This window comes from Peromyscus californicus, unplaced genomic scaffold, assembly GCF_007827085.1.
Source record: "Peromyscus californicus insignis strain IS unplaced genomic scaffold, ASM782708v3 Scaffold_5__1_contigs__length_169319896, whole genome shotgun sequence".
Classification (NCBI taxonomy): domain Eukaryota; kingdom Metazoa; phylum Chordata; class Mammalia; order Rodentia; family Cricetidae; genus Peromyscus; species Peromyscus californicus.
This window is the reverse complement of record NW_026294573.1, coordinates 105,756,888-105,778,604: the sequence shown is the minus strand read 5'-3', so window position 1 is coordinate 105,778,604 and position 21,717 is coordinate 105,756,888. Positions and strand designations below refer to the sequence as shown.

Below are 21,717 nucleotides of genomic sequence, written 5' to 3'. Positions count from 1 at the left end.
GAAGAAACACTGGCCACATCCTTCTTCCCTCAGCTCTAATTTTGGAGTTACTGGGAGTAGAGGTGAAAAAACAGTGTTGGTAGTGAGTTTGGAAGTATCACAATAAGTCACTGCAATTTTCACTCCCAGTTCTTTCCCTTTTTATTGAAGATTTCATCCATACCTGTGAAAAGGTCTGCCATGAAGGAGACTGTGGACCATGCTCTCGCACATCAGTTATTTCCTGCAGATGCTCTTTCAGAACAAAGGTAAACCTTTAACCATATTGAAATCACTGTCATCATTGCCTTTTTACATGGTGAGTGTGGGCGAGGAGGAACCAAAGTAACCCCGTGTTACTCCAGTGTATGATTCACTGAGCCCCACCGACGTACACTGGCACATGCACCCACTGTGCACCATTTTTAGGATAGGATAACCTTCAGGGTTGTGGCACTCACAGTTCAGAGGCAGTCATGGGGGTCAGGCGGTGCTACCAGGTACGGATGTGAAGAAAGGAACAGACTGCTGGGATTTAGCCAAGTGAGACTTGGACACAGCCCTCGGAACTCCTCACTGGAGAGTTTAGATAGCTGCTAAAGTAGCCAACAGGCTCGCTGAATTGCCATGTGAGCTGCAGGTCCCTGGGCCCCAGGACCACTCACAGCTGGATAATTTGGTGATTCTTTGAATTCACTGAAAACTGTCACAGTCATTGTTGCAGCTTTCCTTTTTCTTTCTCTCTTGTTTTTTAAGATTTGTTTATTTTATGTGTATGAGTGCTCTATCTGTATGTACACCTGCATGCCAGAAGACATCAGATCCTTCTATAGATGGCTGTAAGCCACCATGTGGTCACTGGAAATTGAAGTCATTGCTCTTAACCACTGAGCTACCTCTCTAGCCCCATTGTTGCAGGTTTATTACCAGGAAAGGACACAGATTACAATTAGTCAGTAGAGGAAATGTAGGAAAGAATCCAAGAAAGGACCAGATGAAACTTTTGTTTGTTGTTTGTCCTTCCCTGTGGAGTCGGGATAGCATTACCTTCTCAGTAGCTGACAATGTACAGAGAATACTCCAGCCAGGAAGGCTCATGCAAGCCTGTGTGTTTCGAGGTTTATTGTCATACTGGTATGATTTACTAACCTATAAAGCCCGTCTTTCCAGAGCTGTGGATACTGTGTGACCCTAAGACTATCCAATGTGGCCAGCCTGCTTCTGTGTCCTATGCTTAGACTATCCAGTTGACACAAACCATAGACAAATAATGGCATTTGATTACACAGTACCTCTTGAGAGTCAAGTACAGAAGTCAGAATTCAGTTTCTAATTTTAGTCCTGGGTAGTCAGTCTGATTGGGCTTTGGGCTACAAAGTGGCATCTGAGCATTTGGGAGCTGGGCTTTAGTACCCATTTCTGTCTCTAACTGGAAAAGGTTTGCAGTCTTCCATGGCTGTCTTGGGATGGAGCCTTCTAAGTAATGAGCTGTCCTGCTCCTCTACCAGGAAGTCATTTCTGCACTTATCAGGACTTCCTCTGAAGAGCATAGGTTGCAGTGGAGATAGACCTCAACAGTTGATTCTTTTTATTAAAGTAGCCAAGGTCTGGACAACCGCTGATTCCCAAATAAGTTTGGAGATATAGTTAGCTTAACGGATAAGCTTCAGAATGAAAGGGAAAAATAAAAGAAAGAAAAGTAAATGTAATATAACTTAGTTTGTGTGAAGCTTATGAGGTATTTTTTCTGAAAGTCACAGTATATGTAAATGTCATTTTGCAGCATGACTTTATACTTATACAAATGCCATGTTGACTGTGAAGGAGTTGGGAGTGTAGCTTAGTAATAGAGTATGTGTTTAGCATGTATGAAGCCTCTTCATTTAACCACATGGATTTTTCTTTTTTGTTTTGTTTTGTTTTTTCAAGATAGGGTTTCTGGCTGTTCTGGAACTTGCTTTGTAGACCAGGCTGGCCTCAAATTCAGAGATTTGCCTACCTCTGCCTCCCCAGTGCTGGGATTAAAGTCATATACTGCCATGCCTGGCTACATGAATTTTTCACAAAATATTTCTTGTAATGGGATGAAAGCAAATCTGGGGGATGTTGTTTTGTTTCTTTTCTTTTTATTGGTTTGAATTTTGTTCTTTTGAGACAGGGTCTCAATTTGTAGCCCCTGTACCTCTCTGTACCACCCAGGCTAGCCTTGAATTCAAGGCTGTCTTCTTGCCTCAGCCTCCAGAGTGCTGAGATTATAGGCATGCACTTCAGTTTTATATACCTCTTCACATTTGTTTGCAGCTCCAATTACCAATTTTGTAAATCAGAGCCATTTTTACAAAATGAGCCCAATACAGATGCAGCTTCTAGGCAGCAGGTGCCTTCCACCTCCTGTAACCGATGCAGGCCCCATCATCCATCAGCCTTACCACACATGTTCCACTTGGTCATGCCGCAGCAGATGGCATGTGGTAAGCCCTTGGGGGTCCTCTCGTATAGTTGAAACCACAGTAATAGTGTTTTCTTGGTTATGTATTTTCAGAGGCACGTTAGGTGTTTGTCCTTATGTTAAATGATGGCAGATTATTACCTGTTTTCAATATTTGTCTTTGTTGTTTTGTTTTTCGAGACAGGGTTTCTCAATGTATCCCTGGCGGGCTGTCCCAGAACTGGCTCTGTAGTCCAGGCTGGCCTCAAATCCACAGAGATCCACCTGCCACTGCCTCCTGAGTGCTGGGATTAAAGGTGTGTGCCACCACCACCCAGCTCTATTTTTAATTTTTAAAAATTAATTTTTTTTAGTGAGTTAATTTTTTGAGACAATGTGTCACTATGTTGCCTGGCTATCCTGGAACTGGTTGTCCTGACCGTACCTTCCGAGTGCTGGGATCACAGATGTGTATCCTGGAACTGGTTGTCCTAACCGTACCTTCCGAGTGCTGGGATCACAGATGTGTATCCTGGAACTGGTTGTCCTAACCGTACCTTCCGAGTGCTGGGATCACAGATGTGTACCAGCATGCCTATATTGGATTCTCCATTCTTAAATCTTCTTTTTATGGATTTTGCTGTTTGTGCCCTGGTCAGGCAATTATTTCTCTTCATTTTGATACCTTTAGCCACCCCTTTCTTTTCAGACTTCATGATTCCTAATCTGCTCTGAGTGTTAAGACCAAACCACAAAGATTGTTGGAATCTTGTTGCATGAAAAGTCAGGAAATCTGGGTCCTATTGTGTGTGAAGCACACTGCCCTGATTGGGCTAGCTCCAGGCTGGAGTTGGTGAATAGCAGTGTTACATTTTGTATTCTTCTGCAAGGATCATTTAATTACTCCTAAAGTGGCTGTTGTTTCTTTTCCTTTTTCTGTAGGAGCTTCCATGTACCAGTCTTAAAAGTGAAGGTATGACTATAATGGGGCACAAGGGGACTTTCTGGAATGAAGATAATGCCCTGTGTGTTCACAAAATATTGAGTTATGTGTTTGGCAGAATTCAATGAAGAAACATTGAAGATTTGTCTGTTACATTTGTAACTTTTACAGTAAAAGGGGAAAATCATACATTGAATTCTAGTTAGTAGATTTCTTAAAAAAAAAAAAAAAGCTAAGCTAAATACATTCATGTCTACTGCTTACTTTGAAATACTTTTTAAAAATTAATTGACGCCAGGTGTGGTGGTACATGACTATATGCCTATATGACTATAGTCCAGCATTCTGAGAATTTGAAGCCTGTCTGAACCTATTAACATAGCAAGTTCAGGCCCCCCTGCATTATAGCCCTGTATAGTCTCCTAAATTGAAATAAAAATAAGGCTGAGATATCTCAGCTGGTAAAGCCAACAAGCCTGATGACCTGAGTTTAATTCTAGAGCCCACATGAGCCAGATGTGGTATAATTCCAGCATTCCTACTGCAAGATGGGAAGCAGAGACCAGAGAGTGGGTCAGACACTCATGGGACAGCTGGTCTGGAGTGTGTCTTAAAGCTACAGAAACTCAGATTTTCTTTAGCCTTTGATCTGTACCTTTCTGTCTTGAAAGCCATCATGGAGTCTTGTCTAAGTCACCCTCAAACTCGTTTTAGATGACAGTATGTACAGAGTAGAAGCTTTTGTTCTGTTCAGGAGAGCAGTGTTGATGAGGATGGTTCTGAAAGTAACAACAGAGAAGTCAAATTCATGAATAGTTCTACGATGTATAATCTCTTCCTGGTTTATTTTATTTAGCATTTTTTTGAAGTTTGTCATTTTTATGGCTGAATAATATTCCATTTTATCAATATATATACTGCATTTTATTTATCCATGCATTAGCTGATACCTCTTTAGGTGATTTCTACTTTTTGGCTACTGGGAATAATGAATATCATTATAAAACTTATACATTAGTTTGTTTTTTCATTTTTAGACGGGGTTTTTATGCTCAAGCTGGTCTCTAATTCACTATATAGTTGAGGATGCCCTTGACTTTTTGATCCTCCGAGTGACCTCCCGAATGCTGACATTATAGGCATGCACCGTTATGCCCAGGTTTTTTGTTTTGTTTTGTTTTTTTAAATTATGATTTTATTTTCTGTGCACTGGTGTTTTGCCTGCATGTATGTCTGTGTGAGGGTGTCAGATCCCCTGGAGCGTGAGCTGCCATGTGGGTACTGAGAATTGAATCCAGGTCGTCTGGAAGAGCAGACTGTACTCCTAACCACTGAACCATCTCTACCATCCTGATTTTTTTTTTTTTTTTTTTTTTTTTTTTTAAGACAGGGCTTTTCTGTGTAATGCTGGCTGTTCTGGAACTTGCTCTGTAGACCAGGCTGGCCTCAAACTCAGGGATCAACCTGTTTCTGCCTTCAGAGTGCTGGGATTAAAGGTGTGCACCACCACATCAAGCTGTATGCCCATTTTTCAAACAAGTTTTTGTTTAAATAACTTTTTTTTAAGATTTGATTTATTTATTATGTATAGTGTTCCGTCTGCACATTGCCTGCATGCCAGAAGAGGGCATCAGATCTTGTTATAGATGGTTGTGAGATTCCATGTGGTTGCTAGGAGAACTCAGAATCTCTGGAAGAGCAATCAGTGCTCTTAACCTCTGAGCCATCTCTCCAGCCCCATAATAATTTGTTTATTTTATTTTGTGTGCATTGGTATTTTTGCCTGCATGTATGTGTTAGAGTATCAGATCCTCTGGAACTGGAGTTACAGACAGTTGTGAGCTGCCATGTGGGGTCTGGGAATTGAACCCAGGTCCTCTAGAAAGGCAGTCAGTGATCTTAACCACTAAGCCATCTCTTCAGCCCCTAAATAACTTAAACTTTTGGATTTTATTTATTTTTGAGACAGGGTCTCACTCTGTAACCCAGGCTAGCCTTAGACTTGTGCTGCCTATACCTTCTGAGTCCTGGGATTACAGACATGCACCACCACACTTGGTTTATGAAGTTCTAGCCCAACCAGGGCTACACAGTGACAAAAAAAAAAAAAAAAAAAATTATAGCTGTCATAACGTAAATTGGGTGGAGTTGTGATTTTCTTAATGGCTAGTGATGTTATACACCTTATGTTCTTATGGCCATTTGTGTGTCTTCTGAGGGAAAAGATGTCTCCGAGTCGTTTGTACTTTTTAAAAATTGGGTTCTTCGTCCTTCTGTTGTCAATTTGTAATATGTATCTGGATCTTAGATGCTTTAGAGGTGTGTAATTTGCAATGTTTTTGTTTTGTGAGTTGTTGCCATTTCTTTTCTTTATGGTGTCCTACAATTTCATACACAAAAGTATTTTGTCTTGTTGAGTACAATTTATGTTTTCTGCCTTTTGTGTATGCCTTAGGTGTCCTGGCCTTTTTTTGTTTTGTTTTTATTTTTGTTTTGTTGTTGTTTTTGTTTTTCTAGACAGGGTTTCTCTGTGTAGTTTTGGTGCCTGTCCTGGATCTCTGTCTATAGACCAGGCTGGCCTCGAACTCAAAGAGATCCACCTGCCTCTGCCTCCCGAGTGCTGGGATTAAAGGTGTGCGCCACCACCACCTGGCTGTTTTTTTTTTTTTTTTTTTTTCTTGGTGGGGCTTGAACTCAGGGCCTCACACATTCTAGAAAAGTGCTGTAACACTGAGCTAACCTAACTCTAGCTACTTTTGAAAGTATATATAAAACATGGAACTACACTCCATCTTTTCTTTTTTGTGTGTGATGCTAGGGATCATTTGGACCTTCAACAGGCTCCATAGGCACCCTACCACCAAGTGACTCTCAAGAGCTCATTTGAATTTTTGTTAGATATGTATGTACTCCATCTACGAAGAATGATTACACCTTTTCTCTACATCCTTACCCATATCATGTATTAATCAGCTTTGTTTTTTTGTTTTGTTTTTTTGTCTTGTTTTGGTTTGGTTTGGTTTTGACAAGTGAAAATAATATTTTTAAAGCATTTTCATCAGTAATTTATGTACATTATTACATTTGTGTTTCTTCAGCCTGTAATCACTCATAGGTATGTTGAATGAAAATTCACATCTTTGTGTGTTTATTTTTTTCTTTAATTGGCTGTAACAGATGCTACATTTATGTGTGACAAGCGGTGTAACAAGAAACGATTGTGTGGACGGCATAAATGTAACGAGATATGCTGTGTGGTAAGTGGACTTAGCATTTGCTGGTGTAATCTGGTTCCATTCATCTGGAATCCTCAGCCCTCTGGAATGTGGCCACTAAACAGCAGTCAGAGCTCTCCTAGTCCCCACGCGCACTCAGCAGACACAGCATCCACTGGCACAGAGGAAGAAGGGGACATGGAGAAGGCCTCCGACCCCAGTTCTAAGAAGCTTTATTTTTTCTTTTTGAGATTTTCTTTTTATTTTCTTTAGTTTTGTGTGTGTATGTCTGTGTTGGTCAGTATGGCGTAAGTATACATGAGTGCAGGTGCCTGCAGAAGCTAGAGGTGTCAGACCCTCTGGAACGGAATACAGGCAGTTGTAAGCCGCCTGACATGGAAGCTGAGGACCAAACATGGACCTCTGCAAAAGCAGCTCCCAAGACAACTGTAGAGTGCTCCTTTGGGGTGACTGTGCTGTCCCAGCACAAACTAGCATGACTTAGCAATCTGAGCTTTGGGTTTCATGTAGTCATTGAGTCATATCAGAGGCCAGAATGAGTATGCTGGTGTTGGTTTTTAATACAGGTTCTCCGTTTATTGCCCTGGCTGGCCTAGAACTTGCCTTGTAGAAGGCCAGACTAGCCTAGAACTTGCCTTATAGAACAGGCTGGCCTAGAACTTGCCTTATAGAAGACCAGACTAGCCTAGAACTTGCCTTGTAGAAGACCAGACTAGCCTAGAACTTGCCTTGTAGAACAGGCTGGCCTAGAACTTAGGGTGGATTCTCCTGCCTCCTCTGTCTTCCTAGTGCTGAGATTACTAGTGTAAAAACACCATGCCTGGCTGACTATGGCACTTTTTAAAGGCACAATTTCATTTATTTAAAATATTTGTTTCTGTAGAATTAATGTTGGACCACTACCTGACATTGGTATTGTGTTATCTATATGTGTATACATATATATGTAATGAGATGCTATATGATACATATAAATAAGGCAACATGTATGTATATGTACATGGTTATATATATATAAACAAGGCAGAATAATAACAATAACAAGGTAGTGTAAATATATATTTGTATATGTTATTTGTGTCTATGTATAGATGCATACAAACTTCAGTGTTCCTTTTTTTTTTTTTTTTTTTTTTTTTTAATGGTCTTACTATGTAACCCTAGCTAGCCTGGAACTTACTATATAGATGAGTAGACCAGGCTGGCCTTTAATTCACAGATCTGCCTACCTCTGCTTCTGCCCCCCAAGTGCTGGTATTAAAGGCATGTACCACGACACCTGGTACAATATTCTTTAAAAATTTATATTTTGAAAAAAAAATTATATTTTACAGCAGTGGATATAGTTAAGTTAGTAAAGTGCTTGCCTCACAGCGTGAGTGTGAGTGTTACAGCTCCGGAGGGAGAGGTATCCTGACTTGTTGGGAAGTCGGGCTATACCTGAAGCTGGGGTGCAGTGGGGGATGGGCTTCCCGAAGGATATAGCAATCCTGCTCCTCTCCTAGAGAGAGCCATTATAGCTGAGCTTTGCTCTGCACCCCCTTAAGACTTCCCAGCAGGGCTCTGCTGCTTCTCTCTGGCCCAAGATGTTTCTTCTGCTTCACTCTGCTAAAGGGTTTACCTTTGCAGAAATGTAGCAATCTCCTCCGGCTCCCGTGAAAAGTTGGTAATTTTGTCTGCTCAGCCTTGCTCAGTCCCCTAAGGGAACGTCTCAGCAAGGTTTTTTTTCTGCTCAGTACCCCTAAGGGAAAGTCTCAGCAAGGGTCTTCTGTTCAGCACTGGCGAATGGAGATATTCACCCAAGACTTTTAAGAAAGAGATTTATTTGGGAAGGAGGAGTCCAGGAGAGTGGCTGCCTCTGCCAGAGTGGGAAAGGACAGCCCATAGCTCAACAGGCAGGGGAGCTTATATCGGGTTTGGTAGGGGTGGAGTTTCTCCAGGGAGAAGACTTTCTGCTCAGGGATTGGTTAGTTTTCCTCCTCAGGGATTGGTTGGTTTCATTGATCAGGGCCAGAGTTGGCTCTGGTTTCAGGGCCAAGTGTGTTGCTTTCACTCGACCTTTTTAGCTTTTTGGCTCTAACTTTAGGGCCTGGGCATATTTCTTTCACTGGCTCTGGTTTTAGGGCCAAAGTATGTTTCTTGGGTTCTGGGTTCAGGGCTAAAGTGTTTCTTTCACAGGCTCAGGTCTCAGATCCAGGGTGGGTTTCCTTCACTAGCTCTGGTCTCAGATCCAGGGTGGGTTTCCTTGACTGGCCCCTTTTCCCTACAGTGAGGACTTGCATTTGAACCCTTGCACATACTAAAAATGCTGGGCGTGCTGGAGGACCAAGAAGGCTGAGTCTGATGAAGCAAGACTTTGCTGATGCACTCCTCCTAGACAGAGGGCTGGAGAGAGCAGCTCTTATTGGAGAAGAACCACAGGACTGACTGTACTGCCCAACATTCTCCACTGTCTTTACGATTTTTTTCCAAATTAATTTAATGTCTATTGAAGAGGAATGGGTATGCTTGTTCAGCACTGTAAAAAAAAAATGCTGAGCATGGTGATATGTGCTTGATTATCAGTGCTGGGGAATAGGCAGGAGAACCCCGAGAGCTTGCTGGCAAGCTGTTCTAGCTTACTGATGAACTCCAGGTTCATGAGAGACCTTACCTCAAAGGAGACGAGAGTGTTCTGAGAATGACGCCTGAGGCTGGCCCCGGGCCTCCAACCGTTCCCACACCTGTGTACATAGCACACGGGTGTGAAAAGCTTTGTCTTGACAAAGTGAAGAGCGATGGTATCATGTGTTACACCAACGTTGATAAATCAGTGTTTGGAAGCCTAAAGCCTTTCTCTGATTATCAGAAAATTCAAACAAAAGCAGGGAGTCAGTACAGGAAGCTATCTACACAATATTCAGCTCCAATAAGTGTCTCCTCATGACTGATCTTGCGTCTTTCCTATCTCCCCCCCGCTTCCTTGATGGTTTTGAAGCCCTTCCCACAGTCCTTTAATTCATAAATGTGGGCAGCTTTGTCTTTATTTTGTTTGCGAAATGGAGGAAAAATCATGAACTAATAGAAACCTCTCCTCTTAGGACAAGGAGCACAAGTGTCCTTTGATTTGTGGGAGGAAACTCCGTTGTGGCCTTCATCGGTGTGAAGAGCCTTGTCACCGAGGGAACTGTCAGACCTGCTGGCAAGCCAGTGAGTACTCGCTGTGTATTTAGTTTCTGGAGCTGGTTGTAGTGGCGCATGTCTTTGTGTTCAGCACTTGGAGGCAGAGGCCGGCAGATCTCTGTCAGTTTAAAGCGAGCCTGGTCCACATAGTGAGTTCTAGGACTACATGTAGCCAGAGCTCCATAGAGAAACCCTGCCTCAAAAACAAAACAAAAGTTTCTTGGCATAGTTTGAGCAATTGGTTTACTTAGAATGATAAAAGTTTTTTAACCTAAGCCTTACTATTTCAACCATGATAAGACTTTTCAGTTATTCCTAGCCAAACATGGTGGTACATTCCTATAAAGACAGAACGGGGAAGAGCAGGGATCCAAACGTGGTGGTGCATTCCTATAAAGACAGAACGGGGAAGAGCAGGGAACCAAACGTGGTGGTGCATTCCTATAAAGACAGTACGGGGAAGAGCAGGGATCCAAACGTGGTGGTGCATTCCTATAAAGACAGTACGGGGAAGAGCAGGGATCCAAACGTGGTGGTACATTCCTATAAAGACAGTACGGGGAAGAGCAGGGAACCAAACGTGGTGGTGCATTCCTATAAAGACAGTACGGGGAAGAGCAGGGCAGAGGCAAGAGGACAGCAAATGTGTAGGTTGAAAATCCCGAGTTCAACCCCAGAACTCGGCGGGAGGCTACATCAACGACAAATTATTACATCCACGTGTACCCCAAACTCAGGAAAGCTTGTCTTGTTTCATCCATTCCCTCAGGTTTTGATGAATTAACCTGTCACTGTGGCGCCTCTGTGATCTACCCACCAGTTCCCTGTGGGACTAGGCCTCCTGAGTGTACCCAAACCTGTGCCAGAATCCATGAATGTGACCATCCAGGTGAGTCCCATGTGTTGCCACACCTCACAGCTTATTCCTACCCAGTGGTTTAGAATGTGTTGTGTAGCTGTGCCGTTCTGGGTTAGCTGCCGTGGCTCCCCTGCTTCTGTGAAGGTGTGTCTTGTATCTGTGATTTGACAACATGCGCATTTCTTTAGACTTGTAGCTGTCAGGAACATCCCAAAGTTTGGAAGAAACCCTAGTTTGTTGTCTTTCAGAGACTTTCTTCCTTTGCTGCCTCTACTGAACGTTGTTTTCACAGAATTAAAAATAATTTAGTTAAAGCCAGTGAGCTAGCCGGGCGGTGGTGGCGCACGCCTTTAATCCCAGCACTCGGGAGGCAGAGCCAGGTGGATTTCTGTGAGTTCGAGGCCAGCCTGGGCTACCGAGTGAGTTCCAGGAAAGGCGCAAAGCTACACAGAGAAACCCTGTCTCGAAAAACCAAAAAAAAAAAAAAAAAAAAAAAAAAAGCCAGTGAGCTAACTCAGCAGGTGAAGGTGCTTACTCCCAAGCCTGGTGACCTGAGTTTGAGTCCCTGCTCCCCATGGTAGAAAGACAACCAACTCCTGAAAGTCGTCTTCTGATCTCCATGCGCACGCGCGCGTGTGCGCGCGCGCACACACACACACAGCAAATAAATAAGTAAAAATAATAAATAAAATCTTGAATTTGGTTTTTGTTAAAGAAGCAATATGTTGATTAAGTAAAATTAAATTATAGAAAACTTAAGTCGGGCTTGAGAGATGGCTCAGTGGTTAAATAAAGCCCTGGCTGCTCTTCCAGAGGACCCAGGTTCAATTCCCAGCACCCAGTAGTTCACAACTGTCTAACTCCAGTTCCAGGAAATCTGGCACCTTACACAGATGTACTTGCAGGCAAAACACCACATAAAAATAAAATAATTTAAAAAAAAATTTTAAGTCAAGGGGCTAGAAAGATGGCTCAGTGGTTAAGAGCACCATCTGCCCTTTACGGAGTCCTGAGTTCAGTTCCCTATAACCTCCTGGTGGCTCACAACCATCTCTAGTAGAATCTGATGCCCTCTTCTGACATAAAGCCATACATGCAGATAGAGCTCATATCCATTAAATATATAAATCTTTTTTAAAAGTTGGGTCAAAAGATTGATATTAATTCACCTATCATAGCATTTTAAAGGATTTATTTTAGTTATGTGTGTGTACATGAGCACAGAAGCAGAAGTGGATGTCAGGTCCCCTGGAGCTGGAGTTACAGGTGGTTGTGAGTTGTCTATTGGAGTCCTAAGAACTGGACTCTAGTCCACTGAGCCGTCTCTCTAGCCTTCCATATGTCACCTTCTTAGAGTTGTGTGTCTGTATGCACATATATGTCAAACATATATATATATTATATATTTGCCTTTTTTCTTAGACTCAAAGTGAGGTCCTTCTGAATGTAATGATTTTAAACTTGCTTATTTTTTGTTATTATCTTTTTTTTTTTTTTAACAGTGTAGTTTCTTGGGCTGTTTTCAAAGGGGTTGAGATAGTCTTAATTTGTAGCCAGCCTGACCTCTAGCTTGCCATGTCTTATCAGGCTGGCCTCAGATTCTTGATCCTTCTGCTTCAGTGTCCTGAGTGCTGAGGTTACAAGCATATACCACCATATCTCAACAATGTAGTACCAATTTGTATTTTCTCACATACATATTTATTTTAAATTCTATTTGTGTGTATATGTGCACGTGAATATGCATGTGTGTACTAGTATGGACATACATGTGCCATAGCACATGTGGAGGTCAGAGGACAACCTGCAAGAATCAGTTCTCCTACCATTTAGGTCCTGAGGATAGAGCACAGGTTGGTGGCTTTGGTCTCTCCTACCGTTTAGGTCCCGAGGATAGAGCACAGGTTGGTGAATTTGGTCTCTCCTACCGTTTAGGTCCCGAGGATAGAGCACAGGTTGGTGGATTTGGTCTCTCCTACCGTTTAGGTCCCAAGTGTAGAGCACAGGTTGGTGGATTTGGTCTCTCCTACCGTTTAGGTCCCGAGGGTAGAGCACAGATTGGTGGATTTGGTCTCTCTAACCGTTTAGGTCCTGAGGATAGAGCACAGGTTGGTGGATTTGGTGACCAGCATCTTCATCCACTGAGCTGTCTTGCTCTCCGATAGACTGTTGAATTTTATTTTTATGTATGAGGGTGCTTTGCCTGTGTGTGTCTGTCTCTAAAATAGACACCAGTTGCATGCAGTGTCCACTAAAGAAGAGGGCATTGGATCCTTTGGAACTGGAGTTACAGGTGGTTGTAAGCTGTCATGTAGATGTTGGGAATCAACAGTAATTTTTTTTTTAAAGATTTATTTATTTATTATATACAGTGTTCTGCCTGTAGGCCAGAGAGAGCACCAGATCTCATTACAGATGGTTGTGAGCCATCATGTGGTTGCTGGGAATTGAACTCAGGACCTCCAGAAGAACAGTCAGTGCTCTTAACCCCTGAGCCATCTCTTCAACAACATTGATTTTTAAAATAGCGATAAAGTGACCTGGTAATCAGTGGTTCTCAATCTTCCTAACGCTTTGACCCTTTAATATAGTTCCTCACCATGGTTGGTGACCTCAACCATAAAATTACTTCATTGTGACTTCATAACTGTAATTTTGCTACTATTATGAATTGTAATGTAAATATCTGTTTTCCAATGGTCTTAGGCAACCCCTCTGAAAGGGTCATTTGACCCCCAAGGGTCATAACCCATAGTTTGAGAACTGCTGTGTTGCATGGATAGGCCTCTGCTTTTCTAGTCCCATTTTATGTTGCTGGATATTTAAGTTGTTTTTAGTTTTTCTCTGATAAACTATTATAGATACCAGGCCAAAAACCACTTGACATCACATCACATCTTCCCTTTCTACCCAACCTAATTGCTAACTCTTGTCCCAGATCATATTAGATGCTACTCTGTGACAAGACTTCCTGGGGAGACACAAAACATAAATCCACTCCCCCAGATAGGGAGCCCATAGCAGACCAAAGTATAGATACCACCAAAGTCCAACTTGGTGAACCAGCAAGTTTTATTGATGTTACTTACAGGAATATGGGTAAGGGGTTACTTACAGGAACAGAAATGACTCAGTGACAGCTGAATCAACATAGCCCACCCCAGCACAGGTGACAGTTCACAAAAATTTGGGAACCTGGAGCACTCTGCATAACCTTCAGGAAGCTCAACATATTGCAGAGTGGCCTTTCCAGGTGCCTCAGTTGCTGTAAGCTTCCTCCAGGCAGCTAGTCTGGTCTCAGGTCTTCTTTGCAGCTTGGCTTGTCTGAGAGTGACTTTCTGCAGGCTTTATTGTTTATTCTGAGAAGGAGGGAGGGACCAAGGGACCTAGTGAATCTGGTCAGTTTCAGGAACTTCCTGAAACTATTCCAAGTTAGTTTACCCTCTGGCTTAAGGAGCTTCCCTCTAGGGTAGAATGTTTCAATCTCAGACAAACCGATACACAGCAGGTACATTGTTTCATTTATTAACCCCTGTGAAATAATAACTCAAGGCACCAGAGCTGATACCTACACTAAGTCTAGCCATGTGATTTGAACTTTAAATTAGATGACCGGCTCTCAGTTTTTTAAGTTAATATAGTAAAACAGAACTAAGCAAATTGATCATGAAGTGGAAAACGCTTTCTTGGGAAACTTGGAATGATCTTCCCAGCATGGTTTGTAAATTCCTTTCTTGGTAGTCATACCAGCATGAAGTGTCCAGGCCAGTTCCCATGCAGCCCCTCTTTTCCACCAGCTTGCAGGAACTACAGACAATGTCCAAATCCTGCTGGGTAGTATCCTTAGTAAGAACTTTAAAACTTATAAATTGTGGTGTCAGTCAGAGGGAACTCACGAGAATGAAAAAAGTCTCCCATTACTAGAGTCCTGTGTTCCTGAGAGTTAGAGAACAGTGGTCAAATACCTATACATGTAGCTGGGCCCAGTAACAAGACAGCCACCCTTGTGTCGGAGACCTAGAACACAAGAGGGACTATAGGAAGCAAAGAATAGAGGACTTCCTTAATCATGGCACTGAAAGTAACCAGTTGAAGCATTTTAAATCATTACACAGTTTATTTTGTAAATGGATATTTTGCCTACATAAATGTCTGTGCACCCCTTGTATGTCTGGTGACTGGAGGCCAGAAGAAGGCATCAGTCCCTGGAACTGAACTAACAAATGATTGTGAGCCACCATATGGGTGCGAGGAATTGTACCTGTGTCCCTGGAAGAGCAGCCATTTTAAGTGTTGAGCTGTCTGTGCAGCCCACAGCAGAAGCATCTGACACAGAGTAGATGACAGGTGTCTGGACATTAGTTAGCTAAGAGTCAGACAGAAGCATAGGCAGACCAGGTGGCTGTCCCTTGGGCATCATGGGAAGGCTGACCTGTTTCTGGAATTGGCATGCCTCTTCCCATCTTTTTACCTTTTCTCACACTCCAGCCTCTTTCTTTTTTAAAAATGTGTGTGTGTGTGTGTGTGTGTGTGTGTGTGTGTGTGTGTGTGTGCATGTCTGTGTGTATTTGCTACATGTATGGATGCCAGCACAGGCAGGAAGAAGACATTCAGTCCCCTAGTTACAGCCAGTTGTGAGCCACCAACGTGGTGCTGGGAACCAAAGCTGAGTCCTCTGGAAGAGCAGCAGACTTTAACTGCTAAGCCATCTTCCTAGCCAGATACGTTTCTACTTCCTTGTGACCATTTAGAATAAGTCCAAACTCTAGGATTTGAAAGTCTGACGTTACACACCATTTATAACACGTTTATAGTATCCGTGACCTTATTTGGAAATATCTCTGAAGTCGTGTTTCTGTTTCGCAGTGTATCATTCCTGTCACAGTGAGGAGAAGTGTCCTCCTTGTACGTTCCTGACTCAGAAGTGGTGCATGGGCAAGCATGAGGTAAGTTTCCTCTCTCCTGTGCGTCCTTTGTTCAGTCAGAAGTGTGCGCTTGATTGCTTAAACTCTGTTAGTCTCTTTTCTCAGAGTAAATACAGTCCAAGGAGCAGAAGCTTTCTCTTACCACCTTGCACTTGGACGTTAAAATCAGCACACAACAAACATTTCCAGGGGCTGGCACAATTGCCTGAGCTTAAAGACACCATAACAAACCTGACAACCTAAGTGTAATCCTTTTAACCGACATAAAAGGTGGAAGGAGAAAATTGACTGCATAAAGCTGACCTCTGACCTTCACATGGATGTCATAGCACAGTTGTATGCACACATACATACATGCACACACACATTTCGAACTCCAGGATTTGAAAGTAAATAGTAAAGTAAAATAAATTTTTGAAATTTATTTTATTTCATGTGTATGAATGTTTTGCCTGTATGTATGTCTGTGTACCATGTGTATGCCTGGTGTGCATGGAGGCCAGAAGAGGGCGTCAGATCTCCTGGAACTGCAGTCACAGATGGGGTTGTAAGCTGCCATATGGGTGCTGGGAATCAAACCTGGGTCCTCCAGAAGAGCAGCCAGTGCTCTTACCCACTGAGCCATCTCTCTAACCCTGTTCTATCATTTTAAAATCTGGTTACAAGCAAGAAATGCAGCTGAGTTGACCATGAGAGCACATGCTGAATTTAAAGACACTAGGTTGCCCAGCATGGGCTAGATAGTCACTGGCCTAGGAAAAGTGGTTCAATGACAGCATCCAGAGTAGAGACAGCCTCTACCAGCTGCCTTCCCTTAGGCCTTATGCAGCTTTTTATCCTTATTACTGGCCATACAGCCTCTACCACAGGGACACCTTCATTCTTAACCTATAAGCCACGTTTGGCTGATTGGTATAAACCCTTTTAAACATATTTTTTCATTTTTTAAAATTTAATCTTTTATTTTTTTATTTTTAATCGTGTATGTGTACACACATGACTATAGGTGCCCTCAGAGGTCAGAGACATTGAATCCCCTGGAGCTGGAGTTGTAGGAGGTTGTGAGCCCCTGACATAGGTGCTGGGAACTAACTTGGGTCTTCTGGAAGAGCAGTGTGTGCTCTTAACTGCTGAACCACCTCCAGTCCCCAGAACAAACTTTTTCAAAGGGCATATTTGGGCCAGCAAGATGGTTCCATGGATAGGGGCACTTGCTGCCGAACCTCGTGACTGAGTTTGCTTCCCAGAGCCCACGTGGTGAAAGGAAAGAGCCAACTCCACAGTTATCCTCTGACTTCCATGTGTACACACGTGTGTATGTGTACATGCGAGCTCGCACACACATACATATGAATAAATATTGAGGATAGATATAATCAAAGTACATTGTGTATGAAATTTCCTTTCCGGCTTGTTTGTTTTTCAAGACAGAGTCTCTCTGTGTAGCCTTGGCCATCCTGGAACTTGCTCTGTAAACCAGGCTGGCCTCACACTTAGAGATTCTCCTGCCTCTGCCTCCCAAGTGCTAGGACTAAAAGCGTCTGATACCACCACCAGACTGTGTGTGAAATTCTTAAAGAATTTTAAATATTATATAAGTAAATAGAGGCTGAAGAGATGGTTCAGCTATTAGGAGCACTCGCTGCTCTTCCAGAGGACTTGGTTTCAGTTCCCAGCACCCACAGGGCAATTCACAACCATCTGTCACTCCAGTTCTAAGGAATCCTGTGCCCTCTTCTGATATGAGGGCGTAAGGTATGCATGCATACATACATGCAGGCAAAAGACTTATACAAGCAAACAAACAAATAAATAAATAAGATTTTTAGGTATCGATGTATATTTAGGAGCCAGCAAGATGGTTTAGTGGATAAAGGTGCTTGCCAATCCTGGCAGCCTGAGTTCAGTCCTGGATCACGTGGTAGAAGAAGAGACCCAGCTTTCTCAGATTGTCCTCTGACCTCTACACAGGCGGCATGGCACATCTGTGATCACACAGTCACACATACACAAGTTACAGTTTTTTGATGCATATTTATTACAGATAGCTATGAAAATGCTGTTCTGGTACAAAAACAAAAACGCTTTCTTTGTTTGCTGTGCTGGGAATTAAGCCAAGGCTTTTGCACATGTTGGGTGTGTAGGTTAGTTTTTGATAACACAACTTGATACAACCTAGAATGACCAGAGAAGAGAGTTTACTGGGAAATTATTTAGACCAGGCTAGCCTGTGGGTATGTCTGGGAGGATTATCATTGTTAATTGATGAACCCAGTCCGCCGTGGAAGGCACGGGTCCCTAGGCCCGTGTAGGATGGAGAGCTCAGGCTGGCAGCAGGAAAACAAGCAGCAGTCCCTCTTCTGTGACGGTGATGTGGTGTGACCAGCTGCTGCGTTCCTCCCTAACTGCCCTGCAGGGGTGGGTTGTAACCTGGAACTGTAAGGCAGACACCCATTTCCCACCCATGGGCTTTCCTTAGGCTCTTCTGTCACAGCACCGTAGATGAAACTAGAACCAAAATTGGTACCGAAAACTGAGGCGGTTGCCGGGATAAATCTGGCCAGGTGGTTTGGGGGAGGGATATGGAAGACTCTAGAACTGGGCTACATAAGCCATTGAATGCTGTTGACTGAGCTAAATGGGCCATTCTAGTAGGAGCTTGGAAGAAACATGTGCCCTTCCAGGGCTGGTTCTTGAGGGCGGGGGCGGGGTAAGGACTTTATCAAAAATTGGGCTTTTCGTGTAATTTTGGCCAATAATCTGTGTGCTGATCAGACTGGGGCTGAAGAAAGTCACGACTGGTAGGAGAGCAGCACCAGTGGGGCAAACCTTCTGTGCCTCCTGGAGACAGGATTTCCTGGGGTAAGCAAAGAAGCTAGCGTAGCTGTTGTCCAGGGGCCAGGCTACACCGCAAGCTGCAGCAGAAATGGTGTTGTAGGAGTTATCACATGGCACTGGTTTTGAAGGCACAGAGAGGTCCTGGGGAGCAGCTGAAGCCAGATACCACGTGGCAGGGTCCAAGTCCCTTCAGAGAGCCCCGGAGAGGCCATTCGTAAAGGGGAAGCCTCAGTTGCATTGGAGACCCCACAGTATTGGAGATGCCAGAATTTGGGAATATCCACCAGTGAGAGCTGCTGGTGTGGATGGATCCAGCCTAAGAGAGCAGCTGTGTGCCTTGTGGATGTCAGAGGTGAAGAAGGAAGGCTGCCTAAGCCCCCTGGAGCCTGGAAGATTACATTATGATTGAGTTCCCCATGCTGGACACTGACCTGAGGATTGGGGTTTTGCTTCAGTGTAGCTGCTCCTATGCCCCAGTTCTTCCCTTTTGGAATAAGAATGTTTAAGTGTGTAACTTGTTTTTTATCTTGCAGGAGCTCACAATTAAGAAACTTTGGACTTTTAAAGAGACTTTGGACTTTTGAAGTGTTGGAATTTTTGAAGACTTTGGGGGGCTTTTTTTGCAGTTGGACTATATTTTATATTAAGATATTACCATGAGATTTGAGGACAAGAAATGTAAAATTATTGTTCAAAGTGGCATGTTTGTGTGCTAACTTGACTAGGGGTGGCTTGTGCTGGTTTAACTGTTAACTTGACACAACCCAGAATCCCCCAGGAAGAGGGTCTCAATGAGGAATTGCTTAGATCAGGTTTGGCCTGTGGGTGTGTCTGTGGGGGATTATCTTGATTGTTAATTGATGTGGGAAGACACAGCCCTGTGAGAGGCACCATTCTCTAGGCAGCAAATCCTAAATTGTATGGATGGAGAAATCAAGCTGAGCAGCAAGCAAGCAACATGCATGTATTCATTTCTCTCTTCCCTTGACTGTGGATAAGACTAGCTGCTTGAGTTCCTGCCTTGACTTTAATGCAATAATGAACTGTAACCTGGAATTGTAAGCCAAATAAACCCTTTCCTCCTCTGTTTCTTTTTGTCAGGCTATTTTATCACAGCAACGGAAATGGTAAGGGCCTGTGACTGAGCTCTATCCCTAGCCAGTGAAAGGAATGCTCTTTAACATTTTGTTGTTTAATCAGGGATATGTGATACATGCTTCTCCTACTCCCAAAATGATATATTGTGAACTTAAGTAATAGTCCTTCATGTTCCTTCTCTTTTTGTGGTTGCTTTGAGGCAGAATTTTTGTTTTGTTTTGTTTTGTTTTGTTTTGTTTTGTTTTTCGAGATGGTTTCTCTGTGTACCTTTGGGGCCTGTCCTGGAACTCACTTTGTAGACCAGGATGGCCTTGAACTCACAGAGATCTTCCTACCTCTGCCTCCCAAGTGCTGGGATTAAAGGCATGTGCCACCACCGCCCGGCGAGGCAGGATTTTATATGGCTGAAATTGGCCTTGAACTTGGCCAGGTAGCCAAACATCTTGGAGTCCTGATCCCCTTGACTCTACCTCCCAGGTGCTGGGATTACAGGCATGTGCCACTATATTCATTCTGTGGATCTTACTTTCTCTGTCAGCTTATGTGCTATAAAATACTCATGTGTTATCTTTATTCAGTAAATAATAATTGAATACCTACTCTATGCCAGGTAATAGACTAGGTATGGGATGACTCAAAAGTTAACAAGACTGACACAAGATGAGTGAGCAGATAGAAACAGACAATTGTAAGTATAGGAATGTGAGGAATGCAGAGCCCTAGGGGGATAGATCTGCCAAAGAAAGTCATTCTAGAGGAAATAACGCTATGAAGGACGCTAAGATACCAGCAAGTCACGTGAGGAATGGGTGAGAAGAGCACAGATCATAAGCGAAACATATCCCTGATTCCGAAGCAGTTAGGAGCATGTGTGTTCTAGATCTGGAGGCCTCTTCAAAGGTAGAAGTTGGGGGTCAGTGGAGCTGGATGTGATAGCAAGTGCTTGTGATCTCAACGTGAGAAAGGGTGAATGAAAGGAAGGAAGGCAGACTTCAGGGCTAGCCTGGGTTTCACAGCAAGACTCCATGTCAAATTAAAAAGTCATGTGTACTGGGATAAAAATTGTTTCCAAATTTCAACAGCCGTTGTAGGAATTTGAGTGGATACATAAAAGTAATCTTGAAGCAGAGCATAGTAGCATGTAACTGTAATGCCAGCACTTGGGGATGTGGAAGCAGGAGGATCAAGAGTTCAGAGCCAGCCTGTACTACGTAAGACCCTGTTTCAACTGGGCAGTGGTGGCACATCCCTTTAATCCCAGCACTTGGGAGGCAGAGGCAGGCAGATCTCTGTGAGTTTGAGGCCAGCCTGGTCTACAGAGAGTTCCAGGACAGCCAGGGCTACACAGAGAAACGCTGTCTCAAAAACAACTTGGATCTCATAGTAGTAAAGTTTCCAATGCCCCCGCCCCCAAAATGGGAGACCTAGAAGCAAGTAGTTTCTCAAGAAATAAAATGAGTTGAGAGTTCCTGTTGCCTCTTCATTCTTTTGTTTGTTTGTTTGTTTGTTTTTCTGAGACAGGGTTTCTCTGTGTAGCAGTCCTGGCTGTCCTGGAACTAGCTCTGTAGACCAGGCTGGCCTCAAACTCATAGATATCCGCCTGCCTCTGCCTCCCAGTGCCACCACTACCTGACACCTTCATTTTTAAAAAATTGTGTGTGTGTGTGTGTGTGTGTGTGTGTGTGTGTGTGTGTGTGTGTGTGAGATGGGTGCCACAGAGTTATGTGTGGAGGTCAGATGACAGCTTAGAGGAGTTGGACTCCTGTGAGAGTCCTGGGAATTGAGTTCGGTTCATCAGGCTTGGCAGCGTGTGCTTTTACCCACTGAGCCAATTTGCCAGTCCTTAGCTTGTCATTCTTTATGACAGGGTCACCTGAAGTTCTGAGACCATCAGCTGGGAGATGTGATGGAATAGCTGAATGTTTAGTCACATAAGACAGCCCTGCAGCAGGGCCAAGGGTATTCCTGTCCTGCCATATAAGGCTTAGTTTTTAAAACTCAAAGACTTAAAAGACTGAGTGATGGTATCATCTCATTCTAGTTTGACGTAGGAGTTCTGCGGGGAGGAAGGGAAACTTGGAATGTTAAGACAGGCTGACTTCAAACTCACTCATCCTACCTCAGCCTCTTGAGTGCTAGGACAGTAATTATGTACCACCATCATGGTTACAGCATTTCAAAAGTATTCCCTAGTTACCTGGTCTCATCTGTTTATTACCCATTTATTAAGAAGTTTCTTAGGTCACACA

At 43.3% G+C, this 21,717-nt stretch overlaps 1 protein-coding gene and 1 non-coding gene across 2 annotated transcripts in view; both read left to right on the top strand.

Moving 5' to 3' along the window:
- The window catches only part of Nfx1 (nuclear transcription factor, X-box binding 1), a 69,271-nt gene that overhangs the window by 30,222 nt on the left and 17,332 nt on the right, over positions 1-21,717 (top strand). The window contains 6 exon segments of the mRNA XM_052718454.1: positions 151-248; positions 3,350-3,380; positions 6,528-6,607; positions 9,667-9,775; positions 10,518-10,637; positions 15,474-15,553. Coding sequence (XP_052574414.1) covers positions 151-248; positions 3,350-3,380; positions 6,528-6,607; positions 9,667-9,775; positions 10,518-10,637; positions 15,474-15,553 — 518 coding nt within the window.
- On the top strand, positions 8,903-9,031 carry LOC128098074 (small Cajal body-specific RNA 4). The gene has a single exon (XR_008214106.1). It is a non-coding gene; the product is annotated as a small Cajal body-specific RNA 4 (non-coding RNA).